The 22,277-nt window shown below is 42.2% G+C and overlaps 2 protein-coding genes across 2 annotated transcripts in view; one reads left to right on the forward strand and one right to left on the reverse strand.

Annotated features, from left to right (window-relative positions):
- GABRB3 (gamma-aminobutyric acid type A receptor subunit beta3) overlaps positions 1-22,277 on the reverse strand; it is a 196,113-nt gene that overhangs the window by 151,747 nt on the left and 22,089 nt on the right. The window lies entirely within an intron of this gene.
- Positions 1-22,277, forward strand: part of GABRA5 (gamma-aminobutyric acid type A receptor subunit alpha5) — a 55,632-nt gene that overhangs the window by 3,945 nt on the left and 29,410 nt on the right. Inside the window, exons 3-5 of the mRNA XM_069006191.1 lie at positions 5,601-5,722; positions 7,557-7,624; positions 7,736-7,956. Of these exons, the coding sequence (XP_068862292.1) occupies positions 5,601-5,722; positions 7,557-7,624; positions 7,736-7,956 (411 nt within the window). The remainder of the gene's footprint in view (positions 1-5,600; positions 5,723-7,556; positions 7,625-7,735; positions 7,957-22,277) is intronic.

Below are 22,277 nucleotides of genomic sequence, written 5' to 3' on the forward strand. Positions count from 1 at the left end.
CCCCTCCCCCCCTGTTTTTGGTTTAACAGTTTTCAGAATCTACTTCTGCAGAAACAGTCCAGCACAAGTCAAAGCTTTTTCAAGCCTGCTTAAATTCAGCCTTGACTTGTATAATACTCTAACAAGTTAAGGTATTTTACTTAAGCATTTCAAGGTAGCTCACAATTGTCTCAAAAGTAAACATTAATAATAAAGCTAGAGAATGATTAAAAGTCAAATACAAGCATGAAGAGTATTTTCAGTGAGATAAAACACTGCTTTTGTGAGCCCTTGGGACACCCAGGTAGTGGCAGCTCTGTGAGGGTTGGTGCCATGTGTGGCTGCTTGCACACAGATCTCCCTGTGATGAGGTAGCCCATGGGTGGCTCCAAGCTGCCCAGCTCTTACTTTGCAAGTCCCAGGCCATCCATGGGGTCACACTGGTGATGCACAGTCCTGGTGTGTTTGCATTTTGGACGTGCAATTTCAGAAATCTGCCTGAGAACCAAAACCAACAGGGATGGACGTTGTTCATGTACCCGCAGTATAGTTGCCATCTGCTAATAATATTTATAATAGCAGAAACACGGAGAACAGAAGATCCCAATTATGTGTAGCCAACCCCGTATTGCTTGGTACACTCTGAAGAATTCAGTCCATGGCGTGTCCGTAGTTTCACATACTTCTTCTCCAGCTCACAGCCGTTATCACTAAGACCATAATCCTGCTATTTAGGCAAAACATACCTCTCCTTCAGGCTGTTATTTCAAGTTAGTCTCTGCAGCCCTAAGCAGTTACTTCTGCTGGGATACCTCATTCCAAATACTTGTGATGCTAGGGAGTTCTTTCTCATATTTTTAAAGACTAATTTTGTAAGAATTATTGTATCCTTATGCAGCCATGCTTGTCTGTTTATTTTTTTATTCTGTCTTCCTTTCATTCTCCATATCTCCAGATAGCTTTTTGAACCCATGAGACAATTTTAATAACTGGAAAACTAAATTGATACGTAGAACTGCTTGCAGGAGGCAGACAGTTATCAGCCAATCCCACTGCTGAACAGCCGAACAGCTTCAGAATCTCTGGCCTGCCAGCTGGCCAAAGAGCAGGCCAAAGAGCAGGAGTGTCTCTCAGGCCATCCAGCTCATACTTGGTGCAGGAGAAGCCCTGGCACGCAGTGCCTCCCAGTGAAGCTGCAGGTCAGTGACCTGGGGAGCTGACAGTACTGGGAGGCATTTAATGACCCTGGAACGCAGTTCAGGACATTGAAAAGGGCATTAGGGTGCTGGGGAGGAGGACTGTAAGATGTCACCCTATGAAAAACAGGCTTTCACTGCACTGCTCACAAATTGCTCCTTTCCAGAAGGTAGTAAAATGCTGCTTTTGCTAAGTAAATGAATTAAATTATTTTTTAAGAATCTGAAAGTAGTATTAAAATTTCATCATTTTAATCAGTCCTCTGTTCTAAACTGATATGAAAGAATTGAGTCTTCAGTGCACAAATTCACAAAATCAACATTTTTAGATCTCAAGAATCCATACGGAAGGGGTGGCAAGAAGCTAACTTAGAAAATGTAGATCTATTTCCTTTGATGTCTGGCCAGCTGGCTTTATCCAAAAGTTTGTGTTCTCCACTGTCTTTTCCACAAACTGTTCATTTGTCTGAAGTTCAGATATAATTGCAATCCTATTAAAGCAAGTTATTGGAAACACTTCTCTTAAAAGAGAGAGAGTAAAGTATATCTTTTGATAGCAAAATACTCTTCAGTTATTTTTCCAGAAATTTTTACCTTTTTTTTTTTAAAGAAGTTTTGGGAAAACCATTAAATATCTACCATGCATTTTCCTCTTATTACAACTAACTTATGAATATACCTGCCATGATTTTAACTAGGTAGCAAAAAAGACAATGATGTTGAAAGTGGTAAATGATGAAGTAATCAGAAGAAGTAGCTGAGCATCTTTAGAGAGTTACTATATTTTACTCTAATGAGCCCCTTCTGTGGCATCTGATTTTTTTCATTTACCCTGAAACTGCAATATTAAATAAATGTGATGAGAAGTATTCCTGGTTGGTTTAGTTTATGTTCAATAATGAGCTTTAAATGCAATTATCTCTGAATTTTCTTAGCATTTCCCTAAGATTCTTTTCTAGGTTTATTTTTATCCGTAACTGAAAATTTCTGCTATAAAAACATTTTTCACTGCACAGAGGCAATAATGTGCTTACCTACTAATATGTTGATAGAGCCTAATCTTTAGCAGTGTGGAAATAATTAGTTTAGGGCAGGTAGCACCTATTTCTCTCTATTCATTGAGCTGTATAGTATCTAATATATGCACGTAACTTTGCAAGTAGAGTTTACATGTCTTTTGTCACGACAACCTCAGCCCTTACTCCAAAACATGCATTTCACGAGCAATCTCAGTAACAGAAATGAAACTCTAACTTTCTGTTAAGAAAGAAAAAGTAACACTTTCATAAGAGCAAACAGCAATCCATTTACAAATGCAACTTCACATAATACTGGCATTTCACTGAAATTCAGAATCAGATGCCTTCTTTTTTGGGTGAAGTGATCTGCCAAATCTAAATTAGATTGCGGTTCTGCAGAAGTGACTCTGTACTAGTCTTCACCATAGTTGTTTCTCCATCTTTTTCCTCTATTAATTAGCTTTAGTTGTGGAGAAATAAAAGTATTTCAGTATATGGGGTGTGTGTACTATTCCTGTGAAAGACGTACATAGCTGAGGTAGAAGGAAGCAGCATCGATTACTCTTGTTAAATTGAGAGGAACAGTTATGAGAAGTAAGTATATTTTGTCCCATCCCCACAAAAATAGTTCAATGGAAATCCTCCCTCAGAGTTCAATTGGCTTTGAATTCAGTCATAAGCACTAAAAATAACAAGCTTTTTCAAGAGCAGAGAAACTAGTGAAGCTTTGTGTCCTGTGCCCCCAGCATTGTATCTTTGCAATAATCCCAGCTCCACATTTGATATCCCTTGTTCCCATCTCCCATTGCAACACCTACATTTTACTTCTACTGTCCTTTTCTCCCAGGATCTTTCATAATGACCCTGCAAGTCTCCTCCATATCTCTTAATTATCAGAGAGGAGCGGGGCTGGTCTTGCTGAGGCTGTTTCTGAGCTACATGCATACTGAGTGGCCCAGTCAGCAAGCCAGAGGGAATAGATGACTGCTAACCTCACATTTTTACTTAATGAGGCACTAATTTAGATTGCTCTCCCCTTGTCTAGTCACAGCTTCTCATGAAACTTGTAGGAATGAAATGAAGTTTGATCTCTCTGCTTCTTTGTCAGATGCAGTGGAAAATGAAAATGGGTTCCTACGTTGATATGGTGTAGCAGGCAGACAGCATGATGCATATCTCTTTTTTATGAAAAAAAGAAGATAAAATAGATGAGAAAAGTTGAAAATAGTATTCTAGGTGTACTGGATTTTCATGCTTTATACAGGATTTTATCAAAGCATTAGTCATGGTTGCTACATGTAAGTCTCTGTCTCCTGTTTGCATTTGTTAGGGTGCTGCCTGTGAATATTCACTTTTAAATGGTGAATCCCTTAAATTACAATTGACAAAAGAGAGTACAGTCTTTCTTCTGGAATGGTCCAGCCTGAAAACATGTCTAATGTTTCTGTAATCCGTTTATATCTGCTGGATTAACTGTCTTTCATTATAGTCAAACATGTCCGCAACCTTGTCTGCCTCTCTTGCTCACTAGAGGTTGTGGTCACAGCATAGAAAACAGAATTAATTTGGTCTTTTGACCATGGAGATGAAAAATAGGCAAGATTTGTGACTATGCCTCCACCTGCAGCGAGGGGAGATCCTTGGTGGCCTTGGGCTCTGGAGTGTGGAGCTTGCTGAGGGTTGCAGCAGTGCCAACTGCACTTAGGCCATAAGAAACCTCTCCAGCCAGGCATTTTCATGGGCTTTTGTGTTTCAGGGAATCAGACCCATGCTCCCTCCACCCGGCCTTACTCCCATGTCCTGAGGCTTTGCAGTCCTTTCCTCTTTCAGCAGAAGCATACAAACTGTAAGGGGACCGAGCACAGGACTGGGGGTCCCCATGTCTGTGAGGGGATACGTGGCTGAGAGCAGCTTGTTCTGGGCTAGGTCTGGTGTCACTAAAACTTCCAGATGCATTACAGGGGTGTCAGTGAAGTCTCATTAGTGGAAACCTTATGCAGATAAAACCAGTTTGAGGTCCCTTTGTCTTTCTTTCTATGAATCCTATTCTGTTAGGTGAGGCAAACACATATGTTACAAGCATTCTGCAAGGAAAGCTGTTCGGAGAGATACTCTGAGCTTCTCTATTTATTTACTGATTTATTTCCCTGGGGACTGGTAGTAAATAAACATGGATTCTCTTTACTTATTTGGTTTTTTGTCTCTGGATGACTGTCTCCCATGGAGTTCAGGTTGCTGAGTATAAGCTATTCCTGCCTGCTGGCAGGGTGCATGAGGCAGGGTTCAGTTCCTAGTGGGGCGGTGTGTCCTGTCACAGCTGGAGCATTTGCTGGTGATCTCAGCAGAGGCTGAATCTTGAATAAGCACCTAGTGTGAGCTGTCTTAAGAGATGCTCATTGCTTGCTGCAGGTGAAGCATGCTTATGGATAATCTCCCATGTCTATTCTTTAGGTAAGCAAAGGCATTAATAAGCAGGGGATTCTCCTAAGCATCTTTAAATGAAAATCAAACAGATTTAAAAATGCAAGTCGTTAGCTGTGCTGTGAGCAGCTTCCTAGGTCTGAGCCATGGATAAAATGATGAAATAAAAAAGAATTCAGAATAAAAACAGATCTAGCCCAAAAGATATGGAATGAGGCCCACTACACATTGCTGTTATTTGCATACTACAAGGGAGAACTAAATTATGCAAAAGAGAGAGGAGGAGTGAAGAACCGTGTTTTCTGTACAGCAGTATGTTTTTCAGATACCCCAGTGATATCCCAATGGGATTTTTGAATGTAGTGGGAGTTTGTTATCCTCAAATAAGGTTAGAGTTCATCCTTTGTTCTGGCAATAAATTACAGAAACTTTGAAAATTAGAAGCTGTTTGGCATTTAAGGATTGAACAGCACCTTCAGGCAGAGGTGAAGGCGCATCCTCAGGCAAACTTATGCTGCTCATGCAGCTCCCCTGCCAGCTGATAGAGTTCCCAAAGGATGGAGAGTTAACCTGGGGAAAACCAGTAACAGTTTTTGTGAGCGCTGTGAGCTGACCTTGCTCCCTGCCATGAATGGAGCCCTGCCAGCCCTGGGGAGGTGGTGGGGTTGATGTAGGACGGCATAGAACAGGGGACAGGGATCTACCTATACATTATGGACAGAGATCAAAGGGCTCAGGTGTCCCCTGATCCTGCATCCCAGGGTTTTACCTCCGTGGCATGGGTCCTTCTTTGGGTTCTCCTCCAGGGAGAATTATTTACGAGTTTACAGTAATGATGAAATAAATGGCTGCAGCTCCCTGTGCTATTCAGGAGCAGCAGGAGAGGACAGAGGCTTGGAGGCTCTACCACAAAGTTCCCTTGAGACTGAAGCCCCTTGAAACCAGCATGACTTCTGACATGTTTCCTTATGTTTGCATAAAACAGCTTCTCACAAACGCCAACACCATCAGTAAAAGAGGACGCCAATGACAACATCACTATATTCACCAGGATCTTGGATGGTCTGCTGGACGGCTACGACAACAGACTGCGCCCAGGACTGGGAGGTACGGTGATGCTTTGGCTCGGCCGCTCCCCCTCTAGACGGGACTGTCGTCTACGTGATGCCCTCTCAAGTGGCCTCTCATCTTGGGCCAAGATGCTCTTGGCCTTGACAGGGGACTTGTGTTTGATTAACTAAACTAAGTCCAGAAAGTAGATTTGTCTCCTAGCAAATGGGGCACAAGAAAAAATTACTGAAAGTCGTGTTCTTTCAGTCACTCAGGTCATCTGAGGTTGGGTTAGGAGAGCATCTGTGATACATTTTTTTCTGTAATTGGATACAGTTTGGGTTCTTTTTTCTGGTACTTCCTAAGGTGAGCAAGACATTATGCTAGCAGGTTCCTGCAAGGTTCCCTTACTGGTCAGCCTATATAAAATTATGTTGGTAATGCGTATCTCTTTTAAAAACAGATCCCCAAACCATCCATATTTAGACAAGTACAGCAAATTTCTATTGATACGTCTTTTTGATAACCTCTACAGCAGCTATTTTAAAACTGTAACATGTGAATAGTGGTTGCCATCCTAACCTTGTTGAGCCCTCCTTCAGCTCTCTTTCCCCCAGATTTCTCTCATTTTCTACCCATGTGTAAACCATCTGTTATGTTTCTTCCTGGCCTTTTTTAATCTGGCTACCCCCACCCCTTCCTCTTGTGAGACCAACACATTGCTTTCATCCCTTTCTCTCCTTCTCCTCTCACTTTACACAGAGATGCTTGAAAATAGGGCTTGATGCTTTTATCTTACATAACGAACTTCTGAAATTTCTGCCCTTAAATTAAATTAGACCTGGATTTGAAAAGATGCCAGAAGGACTTAGAGACTTGAGGGTAGAAATAATTTTACCTAGCTTTGGACATCTCTGATAGATGTCTGAAATCAGGCAGATCACCCAAGCCAGCAGAGGGGAGTAGGTCCTTCCAAGATACACTTCATCTCATCCTGTGGTAGGTATTGTGTAAGTGCTGGTAATGTGCACTGACAGCCCAGAAAGTCGAGTGCATCCTGGGATGCATCAAAGGGGCGGCCAGCAGGTTGAGGCCGGAGATTCTTCCCATCTGCTTTTTTGAGTACTGTGTCCAGCTCTGGAACCCCAGCATAAGAAGGACATGAACCTCTTGGAGCGAGTCCACAGGAGGCTACCAAGATAATGAGAAGGCTGGAGTACCTGTCCTGTGAAGACATGATGAGAGAATTGGGGTTCTTCAGCCTGGAGAAGAGAAAGCTCTGGGGAGAGCTTATAGAAACCTTCCATTGCCTAAAAGTGCTTTGAGGAAAGAAGGGGAGGGACCCTTTATCAGGGAGTGCAGTGATAAGATGAGGGGTAATGGTTTTAAACTGGAAGAGGGTAGATTTAGATTAGGTATTAGGAAGAAATTCTTTACCTTGAGGGTGGTGAGGCACTGGAACAGGTTTCTCAGAGAGGCTGTGGGGACCCCATCCCTGGAAGTGTTGAAGGCAAGTGTTCAAGGTTCAAGTGTTCAGGTTGGATGGGGCTTTGAGCAACCTGATCTAGTTGAAGGCATCCCTGCCCATGGCAGTGGGTTGGAACGAGATGACCTTTAAGGTGCCTTCCAACCCAAACCATTCTGTGTTTCTATGATCAAAACCTGTCAGTCAGACAGTCAGACAACCTTCTTTCTGATTGTAAGAATGGAGCCTGGATTCCCAAAGGTCAACAACTGCATTTGATCTGGGATAAAATGCCTCCTCAAGCATCCCCTTAATTTCAGTCGTTTGGGGATCTTTGAGTGATTCAGGAATTAATAGAAAAATGCATCACGAATATGTATTTGCATTTTAAAGCAATTACTAATGTGGAACCTATGTTTATTACAGAGAGAATAACTCAGGTGAAAACAGACATCTATGTTACCAGTTTTGGTCCTGTGTCAGACACTGAAATGGTAAGTTAGCACGCGTCTGCCAACTCTGTTGTATTTACTTTGCTAAAGTCATTTTTGGAACCATGGTTTCTATTCAGATCCTGCAATACCTTGAGTGTTTCTTTGTGCCAGGAATACACCATTGACGTTTTTTTCCGACAAAGCTGGAAAGATGAAAGGCTGCGATTCAAAGGACCTATGCAACGCCTCCCTCTTAACAACTTGCTCGCCAGCAAGATTTGGACCCCAGACACGTTTTTCCACAATGGCAAGAAGTCTATTGCTCACAATATGACAACCCCAAACAAACTTCTGCGCCTGGAGGATGATGGCACTCTCCTGTACACCATGAGGTAATAGCCAGGATTGATTTCTTTTGCTGCTGAGTCCCAGATAACTACAATTACTTGTGGGGAGCATCACTTTCTCCACTCCTAGTAGAGACAGGGAACCAGTCTTTCACACATATTTATGTGAATATCAAGAAAAATGGAAAACATAATTGCTGCCTACCAGTACAAATTAATTTGTAGCTTCTGAATACTGCTAGTGCTTAAATATTTCTTTTGATTAAATGGAAAGCATATTCTCAACAGATTTGATGATTCAGTTCAGCTTTTTTATGACGATCTGTTCTCTATTACTGTTTGTATTTGCAGCTCTAGTGCAGACTGCAGAACAGTATCCAAGATCAGAAACCGAGACTTTGTTCTGGGGCAGTACATCTTGAACCCTTCGAGCTTTTGTTATATTATTTTTTTATTATTTTGAGTAATAGTGCTAAAAGGCAAATGATCATAGGGATAAATGACATAAGCAAGCAGCATTGTGAAGCTGCTTTAGCAAGTACAATCCTGCAAACAAAGATGGGACATTATATTACAGAGAAGCAAATTGATGTCTTGGATCTTCAGAATTGTAGTCCTCATCTGATTTGAGTATACTGCCAAGCATCATCATTGCATAACATAGAAGATATAATATTGATGATTTTAGGTGTCTGAAATTCTTTTCAGGACAAATTCCACATCGGTCTATCGCAATTTGCTCATTAAAGGTAATTAGCCTGTAATAATTAAGACTGCTGTCCATCTTCAGCAGGGTTTTCTCCAAGACCATAGTCACATGGACAACTTAAGGAAGAGATAAAAGGAAAAACCTACTGAGCAACAAAGGGTTATTCTGAGTTTTCCATACACAAGCCCAGTGGTGCCCGAGCCCCAGCAAAGTGCTCAGGAGCCTGAAGTTGGGCACTGAGATGACTGGGTTTTCAGCAGGCAACCCGCAACCACGTGTGGGAAGCTGAGCTGTGGCCAGTGCTGCGTCCTGCTGTGGGGCCACACAGTCCTGCATGCTGGGAGGGCGAGTCCCAAGCTCGCTCTCAGGCCCAGTGGTTAAGACTTGTTGAGGCTCAGGAGAGTTATGCTTCTGTACACAGGGACCTGAAGCTTCTCAGGTTTTATTTCAGGTGTTTTAGACATGTTTTATTTTTTTGGCCCTAGTCTTAAATCCCTTCTTCTGGAAGAAAAAGGTATCCTTACGTATTTCCTTACAGCTTTAGACCACCCCAGTTGTAACTGCATTAGCACTAAAAAGACTTAGACATGATACAAGTCATGTTTAAAAGAAGAGAAAAACATCCTAATTTTTTCTTCTACTATGTGTGTTGCTGTTCTTACTCTTACTTTGGTGATCTTATGTGATCACCAAATTAGTGACCATGGCAATAATAAACCAAAAAAAGTGAGGATACATGGACACACTTAAAAGTCCAAATAGCTATTAGAGAAATTTCTTTTCACAAAAAAGTTAGTAATGCCAGCCTTAAAATCAGTCTCACTGCTGCATGGACTACCTAAGTACCACTCCAGAGATTGCCATAGTGGCAATTCCCAATTTTCTGTGTAAATTACTTGTGTAAGTGAAGCCCAGATCAGACTCACATTCAGCCTGGAACAAAACATTATGTCATGGGGCAGATTGCACAATTTCTGTGCAAGCACTGGTTTTTGCAGTGTTAAAGAAATGAAGTGAAGCCCTGATTCATGAGGTGAGAAGCTAAGCCACAACAGCTGGCAGAGTGAGACCTGGGTGAAATAGACCTAGGCGAGCTCATCACTGAACCTGAGTTAGTCTGTCCTGGTGCCTCTCTGGTGAAAATGGCACAGTATTGACAGGTGCCACAGGTACCCTACTGAGGAACAGCTCAGCATATGCAGCTGGAGAAAAATATAGATTTGACACAGGCTTTCTCATCATCCCACTCAGCTCCTTTTCCCCTGATTTTTTGGGATTGATGATTTAGTAGACTACAGAAAGAAACAGAATGCTTTTGTAACTTGAAAAAAAACATGCAACTAACTATTTTTTTGTTAGAATATTGTCTGTGGAAATAAAATTTCTACTTACTACAGTATATGGGATAAGAAATAGAGTGCAAAGCTTTTAAATCAGCTTGCTTTTCCACTATTGCAAGTAATAACTTTAAAGTGTCTATGCTATTCTGATTAAACATGAGTCAGGAGCCTGCTTTTGTAACATGCATGGAGCTATGCTCCTTTAGAAGCCATGCTGTGCTGCAAGGTGGCTTGAGGATCCCATCCCAGCCTGTTCAGAGGTGACTGTGACAAGCAGCCAGCCCCTTCAGCTTCCTTGAGTGTCCTAACAAAAGTAACAGCCAGCAGAGTTACCTAGGGTGGCTTTCCTTGAGAAGATAGACAGCACTGGGCTTTTCTGGGGGAGAGCTGCTTGTCTCAGTGGTAGTGTGTTGTGAAGGTACTGAGTTTCAACTGAGGCTTGAGCCCCAGTTCCTGTAGCTCCCATCAGGCTTACTCAGTTCTCAGGATCTGGGGATGTGTAGACAACCCTCTGTTAGCTCTGCATTCTCCTCGTTTCCAAGGAGGAATTGCGAGCTTCCCAGACTGTACGTAGGAGTATTCTGTGTGGGGAGGATTGGACCCTCTGTCATTGACAGAGATGCCTGAATTGCTTTTGCAACCTTGCATCTGGCTGCCTGAATGAAGGGGAGGAAAGCAGCCGAGCCGATGCTGACCTTCCATCCTATTTCACTTCCAAATATACCAAGTATGATCAGCTGAGCAAACTTCCATCTTTAGCACTTGTCAGGACATACGTTTCCATGACACACGTGTTTACTTAGAAAGAAAAATGTACTCCTTGCATATCGCATTTGATGATACGTTGTCTGGGTCAGAAGTTGATGTGTGTTGCTAGGGAAATCTGATAAACGAGCTTCTGTATATGTGTGGCATTAAAGTCCTTCTGCGTGAATATAGGAACACAACATGTCCCCTAGACAGATTTCACAGACAGCAGTTCTCTGTGGGGAATGAATTAATAATTCTGGTTGTCTTTCACTTGGGAGGACCTATTAGTTTTACTTCGCTAATGTGATTTACAAATGAAGCGCTGCTGAATGAAATGCTGCAAATTCCATTTCTGCCCCTAGAGGGGAGTATTGTCCGTAGCTGCACTTTAAAATTTTTTACTATTTTTTTTTTTTTTTCAGTAAGAGCGCTGGTATTAAAAACGCTGGAAAAGATACTTCATATTTCGCTAATATATATTAAAAGTGTCTTTGTGAATGGAGGAAAAAAATGGATTCTTTCCTTTTAAAAACTTAAAATATATTTATTTTATCTTATCTGAGAAATAATTACTGTAAAAATTATAAAATTCTTTTTTTCCATGAAGCTATTCCGAAAAATTGGAACAGTGATTTAAGCAACATTTTCAGGCTAAGAAGAGAACCATCATGTTTCAGTGAGCTGCATTTTTTTTTTTCTCCATGCGAATTGGCTGTAAAGGCAGAAGCTTTGATAAACTTTGCAGTAGAGTGCCAAAAAAATGCTGTGAAGAAGCCAAAAATTGTATGAAGTAGAGCATGCTAACTAGAGCTAAACCTTTGGACCATGAATTAATTTTTCACCGCTGGCTTTTAGGCATTTTTTAATGGTTTTCTATCGTCTTGCAGATAGTGAAAATTCTTTCTTGTGCCGTCACAAGGGCACTCCTTAGAGCCCCATTCTCACTGTTAATTTGAAAGGACCCCAAACTCCTTTTTTTACCACTGGGGCTTCCATGCATCTGATATAATCTGGGATTTTAAAAAAGGCATAGTCATATATCTGAGGAGTGCACAGACAGATTTTTCCCATATTCTTATGATGACTGAAGGTTGCCAGAGAACCTGGGAGAGTTTACAGTAAAATATATATTATTTGCATATGAATAATTTACCAGCTGGAGAATGCAGACATTTTTCAGCATGGTGTTAAAAAACTCCAAAATTTTTAGTACAGCCCTGAGATACTGTTATCTTTACAGCTCCAGAAAGATACTTACAATTCAGCAATGTGTGTCCACTTGATGGCAGCATAATCACGCTGCTTGCTCTGCTGTAGTGCACACACAGGCTCACCTAGGCTGAAAATATTGATTCTTACATTAGCACTCAGTGTTAAAATTGTATGTGCAAGTGAACACACGTCCTGGGTGCCTGTTAGCACGAAGTCTGCTTTTCTATGAAGGACTTGGATTAGCAACTAAAATATTTTATGCTGTAGAGCTATTGATCATAAAACCAGTTGACCAGAAGATACGGTGCTGCTTTCAAGACTTCTAATGGGAAAGTCAGGTTTTGTTTTTTTCATTGGTTTTTAAGGGAAAATTATTCTATGAGAAATGTGTGGGTTCTCAAGCTCTGGCTTTGCCAGATGTAGGTTTGATAGTGTGCTCCTGAGCAACAAGTGACCAGCAAGTCTATGATTTAAAATGAATCCTTAGTTTTCCATCAGCCAGATGCCTAGATGGGAGAATTTCTGTTCAATCTGAATGCTTTATTCCTTATTTCACAGGAAAGATTTTGTTTATACATCCATTTATATTTACAGAAAGGGATCTGTCAATGCTTTTTAGGCATTGTATAAATCTTACAAAACTAATTAGAAGCTATGAAGACATACAAATACGCATTTCCTTTCCCTGTGTTAGGTTTGCTGCATTTTCTTTTGTATTCAAGCTTCAAACTGCCTGAAGCTGGAAGAAAAAGAAAATTAATTTCTTTACATTGGGCTGAGTCTTGCAGAGTGATGAAAAACTGCCGTGGTGGCAAGGACTCTCAGCTGCTTTTCATTTTGACAGAGCAAGAAAACATCAGGATATATGAAGTGAAGGGCCCTTCCCAGAGGATAGCAGCAGGATTCTTGTTTAAAACACAAAGTTTCTTGGTTACCATCACTCTGTTTTTGTTGCACCTTGCCCCATTTCTCAAAAGTTGTCCTTCAAGGAACCAAGATTTGTTGTTTTGAAAAATCCAGGGCAGGAATTACCCACGGGGAGAGAAGGGCATCAGAGGAGACTGTGGTGTAATACATTCAAAACAGGCAATTATGACCTGTCCAAATATAGTCCCTATGTAGAGTGTGTGACAATGGCCTATTCTGCTGGTAATAAAAGTGGGCAGAGCCCCGCAGAGATCTCCATCACAGAGATGGGAACTCTCACAGCAAGGGCAAAATTGATCAAAAGGCGAAACCCAAACCAGAATCAGCCTGTCCTTGGATGAGGGGGATGCTTGCTTGGACTTTGAGGGGCTACAAAAGGTCCAACTTTAGTTCCAGGTCTGTTCTGAGCTCAGAGGCGGACCCATCTTCCTTTTGGGGTTAGCTGGCACATTTTCTGACAGATTCCTTTGTGTTTCCCTTTGTGTTCATGCTCTAGAGGCATGAACCAGCAGGGTGGGTATGCCTGGACGTGGTGACTGAACAGAACCTAGAGGGAAGCCGTGCTCTGACAGGTGCCCCCCAGGCACCCAGGGAAAGCACAGCTGCTTTGGTGACTCTGTCCTTGCCCAATCTGCTTCTGAATCTGGGGGCTTTGAAAGTACCTGGTAGATGCTGAAGAATTGTTAGGGTTCTGCTGTCGTTTTTTGTTATCAGGGGAGGATAACATTACAGTGGACTCCCTGGTCATTTCACTTACACAGAAATTAAAATTGTCATCTGCCTAATCAGAAATAGCATCCTCTGAAGTACATTATATTTGTGCTGAAACATCTAACTGCCACTGAGTAGTCTAAAATACACTGTGGTGTAATGCACCAGGCAGGGTGGGTGGGATTCACCTAATTCTATTCATCTGTAGTGTTGGTGACTGCAGCCGAGCCTCTTGGCTCTGATTTGCTCCCAATATGGGAGAGAGAATTTCTTAGAGTTAGAAGTCTACATTATTTCAGATGTCTAGTTTAATAGTGAAGTGAAAAAAGGCTTATTTCTCTCCACTCACATTTTAGGGGGTCCTTATTTTTTTTCACAGTAGCAGACAAAGGAGTACAGCATAACTGATATCTTTGTTTAATCACAGGAGTCCCATCTTACTTAGTTATTTCCTTTGGCGTTTCCCACCTCCAGACTCCTGTAGCCTGGAAATGGGTAGTGTGCCAGCCACCTAAAGCTATGGGATGTTCTGGCCAGAAGCTGGTCCTGTAACTATTTTGTGGAGGATTTGCACAGTTTTCTCTCTGTGTAACAGAAAGCCCCAGGTTGTGCAAGCATAGCACATCTGAACACACATAAATTGGGTTCAGTTCTCTGCTTTTGTCGAGGTGGGTGTAAGAGGGAATATAGTGCACCCTAGGATGAGCTCAAGAAACAAATGTCACTAGGAGATTCAGCCTTTCCTCCTCTGAGGTTGAACTGTAACAAACAGGTGATTATGCTGTAACAGATGCTAGCACTGGTGGTGGTATAAGTAGCAAACAGATGGTAAATTGAGGCCTGTTCTATGGCTATTTATGGTGTTAAACAGCTCAGGAATCATAGGGCTCTGTTCCTGGAGCAGTAAACACCCAAAGTCTGACCCTTTGCCTGGCCCTTCATGGCTGTATTGATCAGGAGCATGTAGCATTTCAGAAGCAAGGCAAAACCCCCCAGATAATAATGTCCTGCTTGGATGGCTAAACAACCTTCTTCAGGTACAGATGAGGTACATACACATAGGGATGTGCACGTTTCCTTGTGAAAGACCCTCTCATCCCAATCACTTGCTGCTTCCCTCTTTTGCAGAAGTGTGGGGAGCATTAATGTTACACAAAAGGCAGGAGATTATGATGAGAAGTGACCTTGGGGGTGGATCTGAGACGGCTAAGAGGAGGCTGGGGTTAAATGCAAGTGGTTGAAAGGAAACTGTGGTGTTTTTGAGCTCTGGGTCTGAACTGTGGAAAATAACCAAAGATTTCAGGTCTGTATTTCGGGTTGCCAGATCATAAAACTTCCTACCTACCCTGCCATGTCTGTGCATCCCAGTCTAGATGTGAGAGACCCCGAATGGGCTGGTACTGCCCATCTGGTGTCTGCTTCTCCTCTTCATCCCTCCCCTCCCTTACTTTCTAAATCCGGCTAATTTTTCTCAGTAGAAAACACTTCATGTAGTTTGTGCCTGTCCAGAGAAATATAAAGGGTGTATGAACTGGGAGAAAGCAAGAGAATGTCTGTGCAGTGAGGTAGCCTTCATCCACAGAGGAACACATCCCATACCGATAGGCAGAAATGGAAAAACAAAAGCCCTTTTGGCCAATCAGAAAATCTGCACTGATCAAATCGCCTGGCAGGTGATACCAAAATTGGAGGATGACTGCACTGTGTCCATCACAGTCCTTAGGTTTTCTTCCACTGAAAGCAAAGATTGGATGTGCAGTTGACTGGCACCAGGTATTGCTGTTGCTGGCTGGTTCTGCCAGTAACTGGGACTGACCTCTCTTGAGAGCCAAAAAGAAGTTCATAGTTCAGTCTTACACAGCACTTCAAGAAGGACTGTACTCACTGCAGTTAGCTCTTTGCTGAACATGCTATCAAAAAGCTACGTGGATAAGGAGATTATAGTCAAAATGTCTAGCACATGCATACTCAGGGAATGTGTGGCATGGCAAAATGAAGTGTGGGCTGGTTGAGATGTTTTTTCCCATTTTACCTGCATCAACAACTGCATCAGCTTCTCAGCATTGCTGGAGCTAGTTAGATTTTCAGGTTTTAATTCTAGAATTCACTAAAAAAGGAAGCTTCTGCAGAAGAGAAGTTTGGAAGCCTTCCTTATGGGGTGCCAAAAGAGAATTCATCATGGATAAGGGACCATAAAGAAGAGAAAGTTTGGAGAGTTTTTTAAGTGAAACTATCCAGTAGATGTGTGTGATAAGTGCTAGAGCATTCAGATCTGCATAGCCATTTTGATCCAAAGTTTCTTTAGGAAAGTAAACCTTATAGGAAGAGAACCTAAAGAATGAATTGTCTGTCAAAAAGGTTGGGGTTTTTACTGCACCAGTTAGTCTGATAAAAAACCAGAGCTTTTTCCAGCAAGTTCTATCTTGCTTATCGACTTCATTAGATAACTTTCATGGCAAGGTTGGATAAGCATAAACTCACTGCTTCATCCACTGGTTTTATGCACTTAAAATAAGTACTGTAGAATGAAAGGTATTACCTCTACTATAAACGTCTGCTTTGCGATTCTTTCTATAACCTCCCAAATCCAAATAATATAATTTGTGTGTCCCACTGGTTATTTCACTGCCTTTTTCTGGTTTTCCTGTGTCTGGAGGCGGAACACCTCCCCTGCCCCTGTCTAAGAGTATGCATTGGGTATGTCAAGGTACTCCACATACAGGGAGGTCATTCCAGTAGTGGCACAGCTTTTGAGATCAATTCTGTCTACCTCAGATCATCTCACAAAAACTTAGTTCAGCACAGTTAATCTAGGCGAATAAGGTCTCTTGTTTCACACTTCAGCAGAAGCTATGCTGAGGATTTTGTTTGCTTAAAATGAGAGTTTTGCTGTCAAGTACGCCATGCATCTGAATTATGTATTCACAGCTCCCAGAAGCATCAGCAACTGGAGCTCTTAGTCTTCCATTGGCCCTTCCGTGTAGCATTTTAAAGGACATTTCAGTGTCCAATAAAGATAGCACATCTCAGCATCACAGGAAAGCTGGGACATGGTAGTATTCTTGGCAGAGTGGTTATGAAGGAAAAATGGGCTAAGACAGAATTTTCTGCAGACCACCTCACTCTAGTCTTAGCTTTACTTTCTGCTCTCTGTTCACTTTATATGGTGTATTTCAAAGAAATGAGTGTTTATAAGTAGGAACCAGTGGTGAACTGTCTTCACATCCCATGTGGACATGCAGATCAAGGCCCTGAATCTGTATTTTGGCCTTTTTTTCAACAGAGTGAGGGAAATTCATGAGCAAAGAAGTGTTTGCGTTACTAAGAATAATTACTTCTCTCTCCCCGAGCCAGGCTGCAGACAATCACCCAGCCAGGGGCAGGTTTCAGGGTGACTCTTACAGCCATTGTGTTACCATGGTGAACATCTGTCCCCATTCTAATACTTCTCTATGGTGTTCTGTAACCCACTACCACCAATAGGGTTTGTTAGCACTGTATAGCAAGTGCTTCAGAACCAAGAAAGGTCTTCATATACATATATGTCTGTCTCTGTGTGTGTATACATATGCTTATATATGCGCATATATATATATGCAATATATTAGATATGCTTATATTGGCATGTTATATTTACTTAAGGAACACAGGGAGACATCAGTTCCCTGGACTATACACTTACTGTGCTGAGGCCTGAAACAAGTCTTGGTTTAAAGCCCTTTGAAAGAAATAAAAGTTTGGTTATTGAAGTGTTCCCAAGACATCACAGTGGGAGAACAGCTGAATAGTTGTGTCATCAGTCAAGGTCAAATGAGTAATTTCACAAACCTAACCATGTGTTCACAGTTTGAAAAAAACAACCCAAACCATCAACTCTGTTATTCTCCGGCCCCATGTGTGTCAGCGTGCATACTGGAGGTACCACAAGGGCTCAAATCGTTCTGCCGAGGTTGTGCTGGAGCAGGTACCCAGGGAAGCTTCTCCTGCAGTTGGCTCCTGAAAAGGATCTGGCCCAGCCCTGAAGTCTTCCTTCTCAGGGAGTCAACAAACCCACTGGAGTGGGATATAGCCTGGCTAAAGGCTGGATCCACTTAACTCTTTTTTGGCATGTTGGGGAGATAGGTTGAGGTAAGTTTAAGATGAGTTTCAAGCAAATATTTTGCCTTTTATTAAGGAAAAGGGCTGGTCTCATGCTGGGAAGGGCACTTGGGCTCACTTAAGCCCCACAGGAGGTATTGGTTGCCAACACAGGTGGGGTCAAAGCACAGTATTTAAATGCTCCCTTTAAGCAGGGGTAAGGGTAGTGCACAGAAATAAGCAACTAAGAAGATGGAGCTGGTTTGGGGATTAGAGCAAATAGGCAGAAAAGCTTTTTATCTCTCTGGCCACAGCACCTTAGCGCCAGCAAAAGTTTCCCTGTGTCCCTTTCACTTGTAACTCTTATTATTCAACATTTATCTTGAATTAAGTTCTCCCAGAAGCTACTGGTGACGGCCTTTCTGCTCCCCTCTGATTCTAGAGCTCTCTGTTTTAATTTGTTTTCATATTAAAGTTAGTAGCTGATAAGTAAAAGCAAGTTTTGCAGCTGTCTGTGGGCTCCTTGGGCAGGTGACTGCCCTCACCTCCTGCCTGGCAGCTGCAGATAATACATCAGAAAGTGTTTTCTGCACTTACAGGGTAGGAGAAAGATACTCAGTTCCCCCCTCTTTTCCCACAAGTAGGAGCAGATGCTCCTTGCATTGAGGCGATCACGGGAACAGCTGGGGGGGTCTCTGCAGCGCCCTAAAACAGGGTCTTGCAGAACAAGGTGTCTTTGGTCTCGGGGACTTGTACTGAGCGTTTCTCACCTCACCGTGAAGCACACTTACTGCAAATGTCTGTCTCCCTAATATCTGAATTTATTTCCTTGCCACATCTTGACTTTAACACCTCCTTCTTTTCCTGCTTGCTATAAAGGAACAATCTCTTGAAAGCACTGTCATGCTTAATTCCCCAGTGGAAATGGTTGAAGGTGACTTTCTGAAGTGAACAAATCTTGCTGCTTGAATTGTGCTTTTCTTAGATGGATATTTGCTTTATGTGTCTTGAAACAGAATGTCAGTAAAACTTTATGTTCTTAAAGTAAAGGCTATACATAATGAAGCTTTGATAAAGCTTTCATGTACAATTATAGGTGACAGATTAAATAATTTGTAGACCTAACATTTTTTTTGCAGATAGCTAAGGTACACAATAGCATTTTGTTGGTTGATTAACACTTGGATAGTAGTGTGAGTATTTGGAGCATTATGAAAACAAAATTCTGTCATTAATAAATTGGCAACTATAATCAGGGTTTGTTACATTTTTTGGGTGAATAGTGGCCCCATTCAAGTGAAGGAGAATTTTACCATTATTTTCAATAAAATCAGAGTTTCATCCTCCTATTGCAAAGGACCTTTAACAGCTGCTTATAATCTTGTCATAGACTCTTTTTGAGTGAAATTAATCCCATAGGGCTTTTATTAAGACAGAATGATGGTGGAGGAGGGAAGCTTTTAAATGCTTCTGTTGGAAAGATCTGCCTTTTGAGCAGTGTGTGTGCTGTGACAGAAGAATCCTGGTTTGGGGACTGTCTCTAGCTCAGATAACTGTGCTGCACTAGGCACAGCAAGATCATTCTGGAGTCACCATATTAAAAGGATTAGGCAAAGGCTGTTTCATGTATGCGTGCCCAGGCCTCCTTTCTTTTCTCTAAATAAATGCAAACTGGGAGTAATTTTGTTGTAATCACAGAATATGCTAGGTTGAAACAGACCCACAAGGATCATGAAGTCCAACTCCAAGTCCCTACATGGGACCATCCCCAAGAATCACACCATGTGTCCAAATGCTTCTTGAGCTCTGTCAGGCTGGTGCTATGACCACTTCCCTGAGGAGCTGTTCCAGTGCCCAACCACCCTCTGGGGGAAGAACCTTTTTCTAACATCCAACCTGAACCTCCCTGGACACAGCTTCAGGCCATTCCCTTGGGTCCTGTCACTGGTCACTACAGTGAAGAGATCAGTGCCTGCCCCTCTTCTTCCCCTCACAAGGAAGTTGTAGGCTGCAATGAGGTCTCCCCTCAGCCACTCCTCATATGGCATCCCCTCAAGGCCCTTCACCATCTTTGTTGCTCTCCTTTGGATGCTCTCTAATATTTTAATATCTTTCTTATATTGCATCACCCAAAACTGCACACAATATTCAAGATGAGGCCACCCCGGTGCAGAGCAATCCCCTCCCTTGCCTGGTTGGTGATGCCTGATGCTTCCCAGGACATGGTTGGCCCTCCTGGCTGGCAGGGCACACTGGTGGCTCATGTTCAACTTGATCAGGACCTCCAGGTCCCTTTCCATGGTGCTGCTTTCCAGCGTCTCCTTCCTCAGTCTGTCCGTACATTCTGCCCCATCCCAGGCGCAGAATCTGGCACTTTCCCTTGTTGAACTTCACACTGTAGGTGATTGCTCAGCCCTCTGATTTGTTGAAGTCTCTCTGCAGGGCCTCCCTGTCTTTGAGGGAGGCAACAGCTGCTCCCAGTTTTGTGTTGTCTGTGAACCTGCTTAGTATCCCTTCCAGTCCTGCATCCAAGCCCTTTATGAAGATGTTGAAGAGCACAGGACCTAAGATAGAGCCTTGCAGAACCCCACTAGTGACAGGTCACCAGTCTCATGTCACCCCATTCACTGTAACCCTTTGTGCCTGACCTGTGAGCCAGTTGCTCACCCATCCCGTGATGTGTTTATCCAGCTGTGTGCTGGACATTCTGTCCAGAAGGATATTGTGAGAGACAGTAGCAAAAGTTCTACTGAAATCCAAAAAGATTACATCAGCTGGCTTCCCTTGATCAACTGGGTGGGTTATCTTGTCATAAAAGGAAATCAGGTTTGATAAGCATGAAGCCATGAAGCCATGCTGGCTGTGACCAAGGACTGTGTAATTATCAGCTATGTAAACTAGAGTTTACAAAGGGTACCTAAGCTTTATCACAATGTTAGAAGTCAAAGTGTGCAAATATCACTGCAGGTGATATTTGAAGGAGTAGACCCAGATATCAATTTCCTTGTGACTCCTGGAGCTATGATCTGAATATATAGTTTGTACTCTGCATCTCAGACCAAATCTGTATGCAACGACCCATGCTTCCACCCTCAGTGTGTAGATGTATGCTGTGCTACTTTTATTTCTGTATGCAGTAGAAAATCCAGTCTCTTTGAACCAGGAGTCAGTTGAGTGGCTTTGTTTTTCAGATCCTCACATAGTTATGAAAACCAATTCCTGTTGGGCACAGAGCACCTACAGAAATTCAGGGTGGTGACATTTGTGCTGTGAATCAGAACCCACAGTCAAGTTTTCTTATGAGTTTTCTGTCAAGTTTTTGCCACTTTGGCCATTACAAGACACTTCAAAAACCTCGGGTAATGCACACTTTTGTGAGAGGTTTCTAGGAGAGTGTTCACTGAGCACTTTGAAAGAGGCTCAACTATGTAGTTCTTAATAGCATGTAACAAATAAGTAGAGCTAGTTAATTTGTTCAAGATGGCCAGACTAGGAGTGGTCCTAGGATAGAGGCACGGGAAAAGAAGCATGCAGGTATCATTGATAGAGAGCAAAAGGAACTTTTTTATCCAAAGAATTTGTGATAATGAAAGGAAAGGCTGTCTCCAAGCACATTAACAGCTCCTAAACTTGATTGTCCCTATCGCCAGGCTAGACCCAGAAGACTGCAGCAGGCATCACCCTTTTAAGGGATATTCTGCCTTTTGCTGGAGGAGGAATTCAGAGGGGACAGAGGAGTAGCCCTGGCACCACAATAGTCTTTGTGGCTTCTGAGTCAGGTAGTGGCAGCAAGATGCCCTCCAGCCTTATCTGCTACCCTTTTATTTAAGGCAAGCAAAAATAATTTCTAGAGGGACTTAATTAAATTCCACTAGGTCACAGTCTCTGTGCAACTCATCTTTACTTCTCTTCCACATTTATAGTTGATGAATGTCTACGACCTTCCTCATTACACACAAGGGTTATTTCCAGAGATGCAGGCAGCAGGATACAATTCATAAGACAGCAAGATGAAACAGAAGGTCCTATGCATAATTCCACATTGAATATTCCTTCACTTCCTGATTCTACACCTGTTGTCTTTGTAAGATGGATACAGGCATCCCCTCCTTTGATGTTTGTAGATGACAAGTGTATATATTAAAATGTTGTCAGGCTCTGAAATGACATGCTTAAACTGTTGGTAGACAAAGAGACAGGAGATGGACTGCAGCAAAACACGCCACTTTCTTATGGGCTCTTGGAGCAAGGTTTCTGAATTTATTAAGAAAATTAAATTTGCAGTGCTTAACATGAAAAATATAATGATGTATTGGAGGGATGGCAGCCTTGCTTTCAAGTTCCCACTAGAGTGATTTTTGTGAAAAGGGTGGAAGTTCTGCACAGGATACTACTGGAACCAGCTTGTTAAATTCATCTACACACCACTCTTGGTAACTTTGGCTTTGCTGGCTTTGGTGCCCAGGGGCAGTCTCCACTGCAGACGACTCCATATCTGAGTGATCTTAAAATATCTTTTACAAAAATAAAGTTCAAGAACAGTTTTGTTTAAGTGCAGGTATCTCAGGCCTCAGCAATTTCTTTTCTATATTGCAGCCTCCTGTCTGTTCTTACCAAATGGTAAATTATCTCTGTTCTGG

This window comes from Aphelocoma coerulescens, chromosome 1 (genome assembly GCF_041296385.1).
Source record: "Aphelocoma coerulescens isolate FSJ_1873_10779 chromosome 1, UR_Acoe_1.0, whole genome shotgun sequence".
Lineage (NCBI taxonomy): Eukaryota > Metazoa > Chordata > Aves > Passeriformes > Corvidae > Aphelocoma > Aphelocoma coerulescens.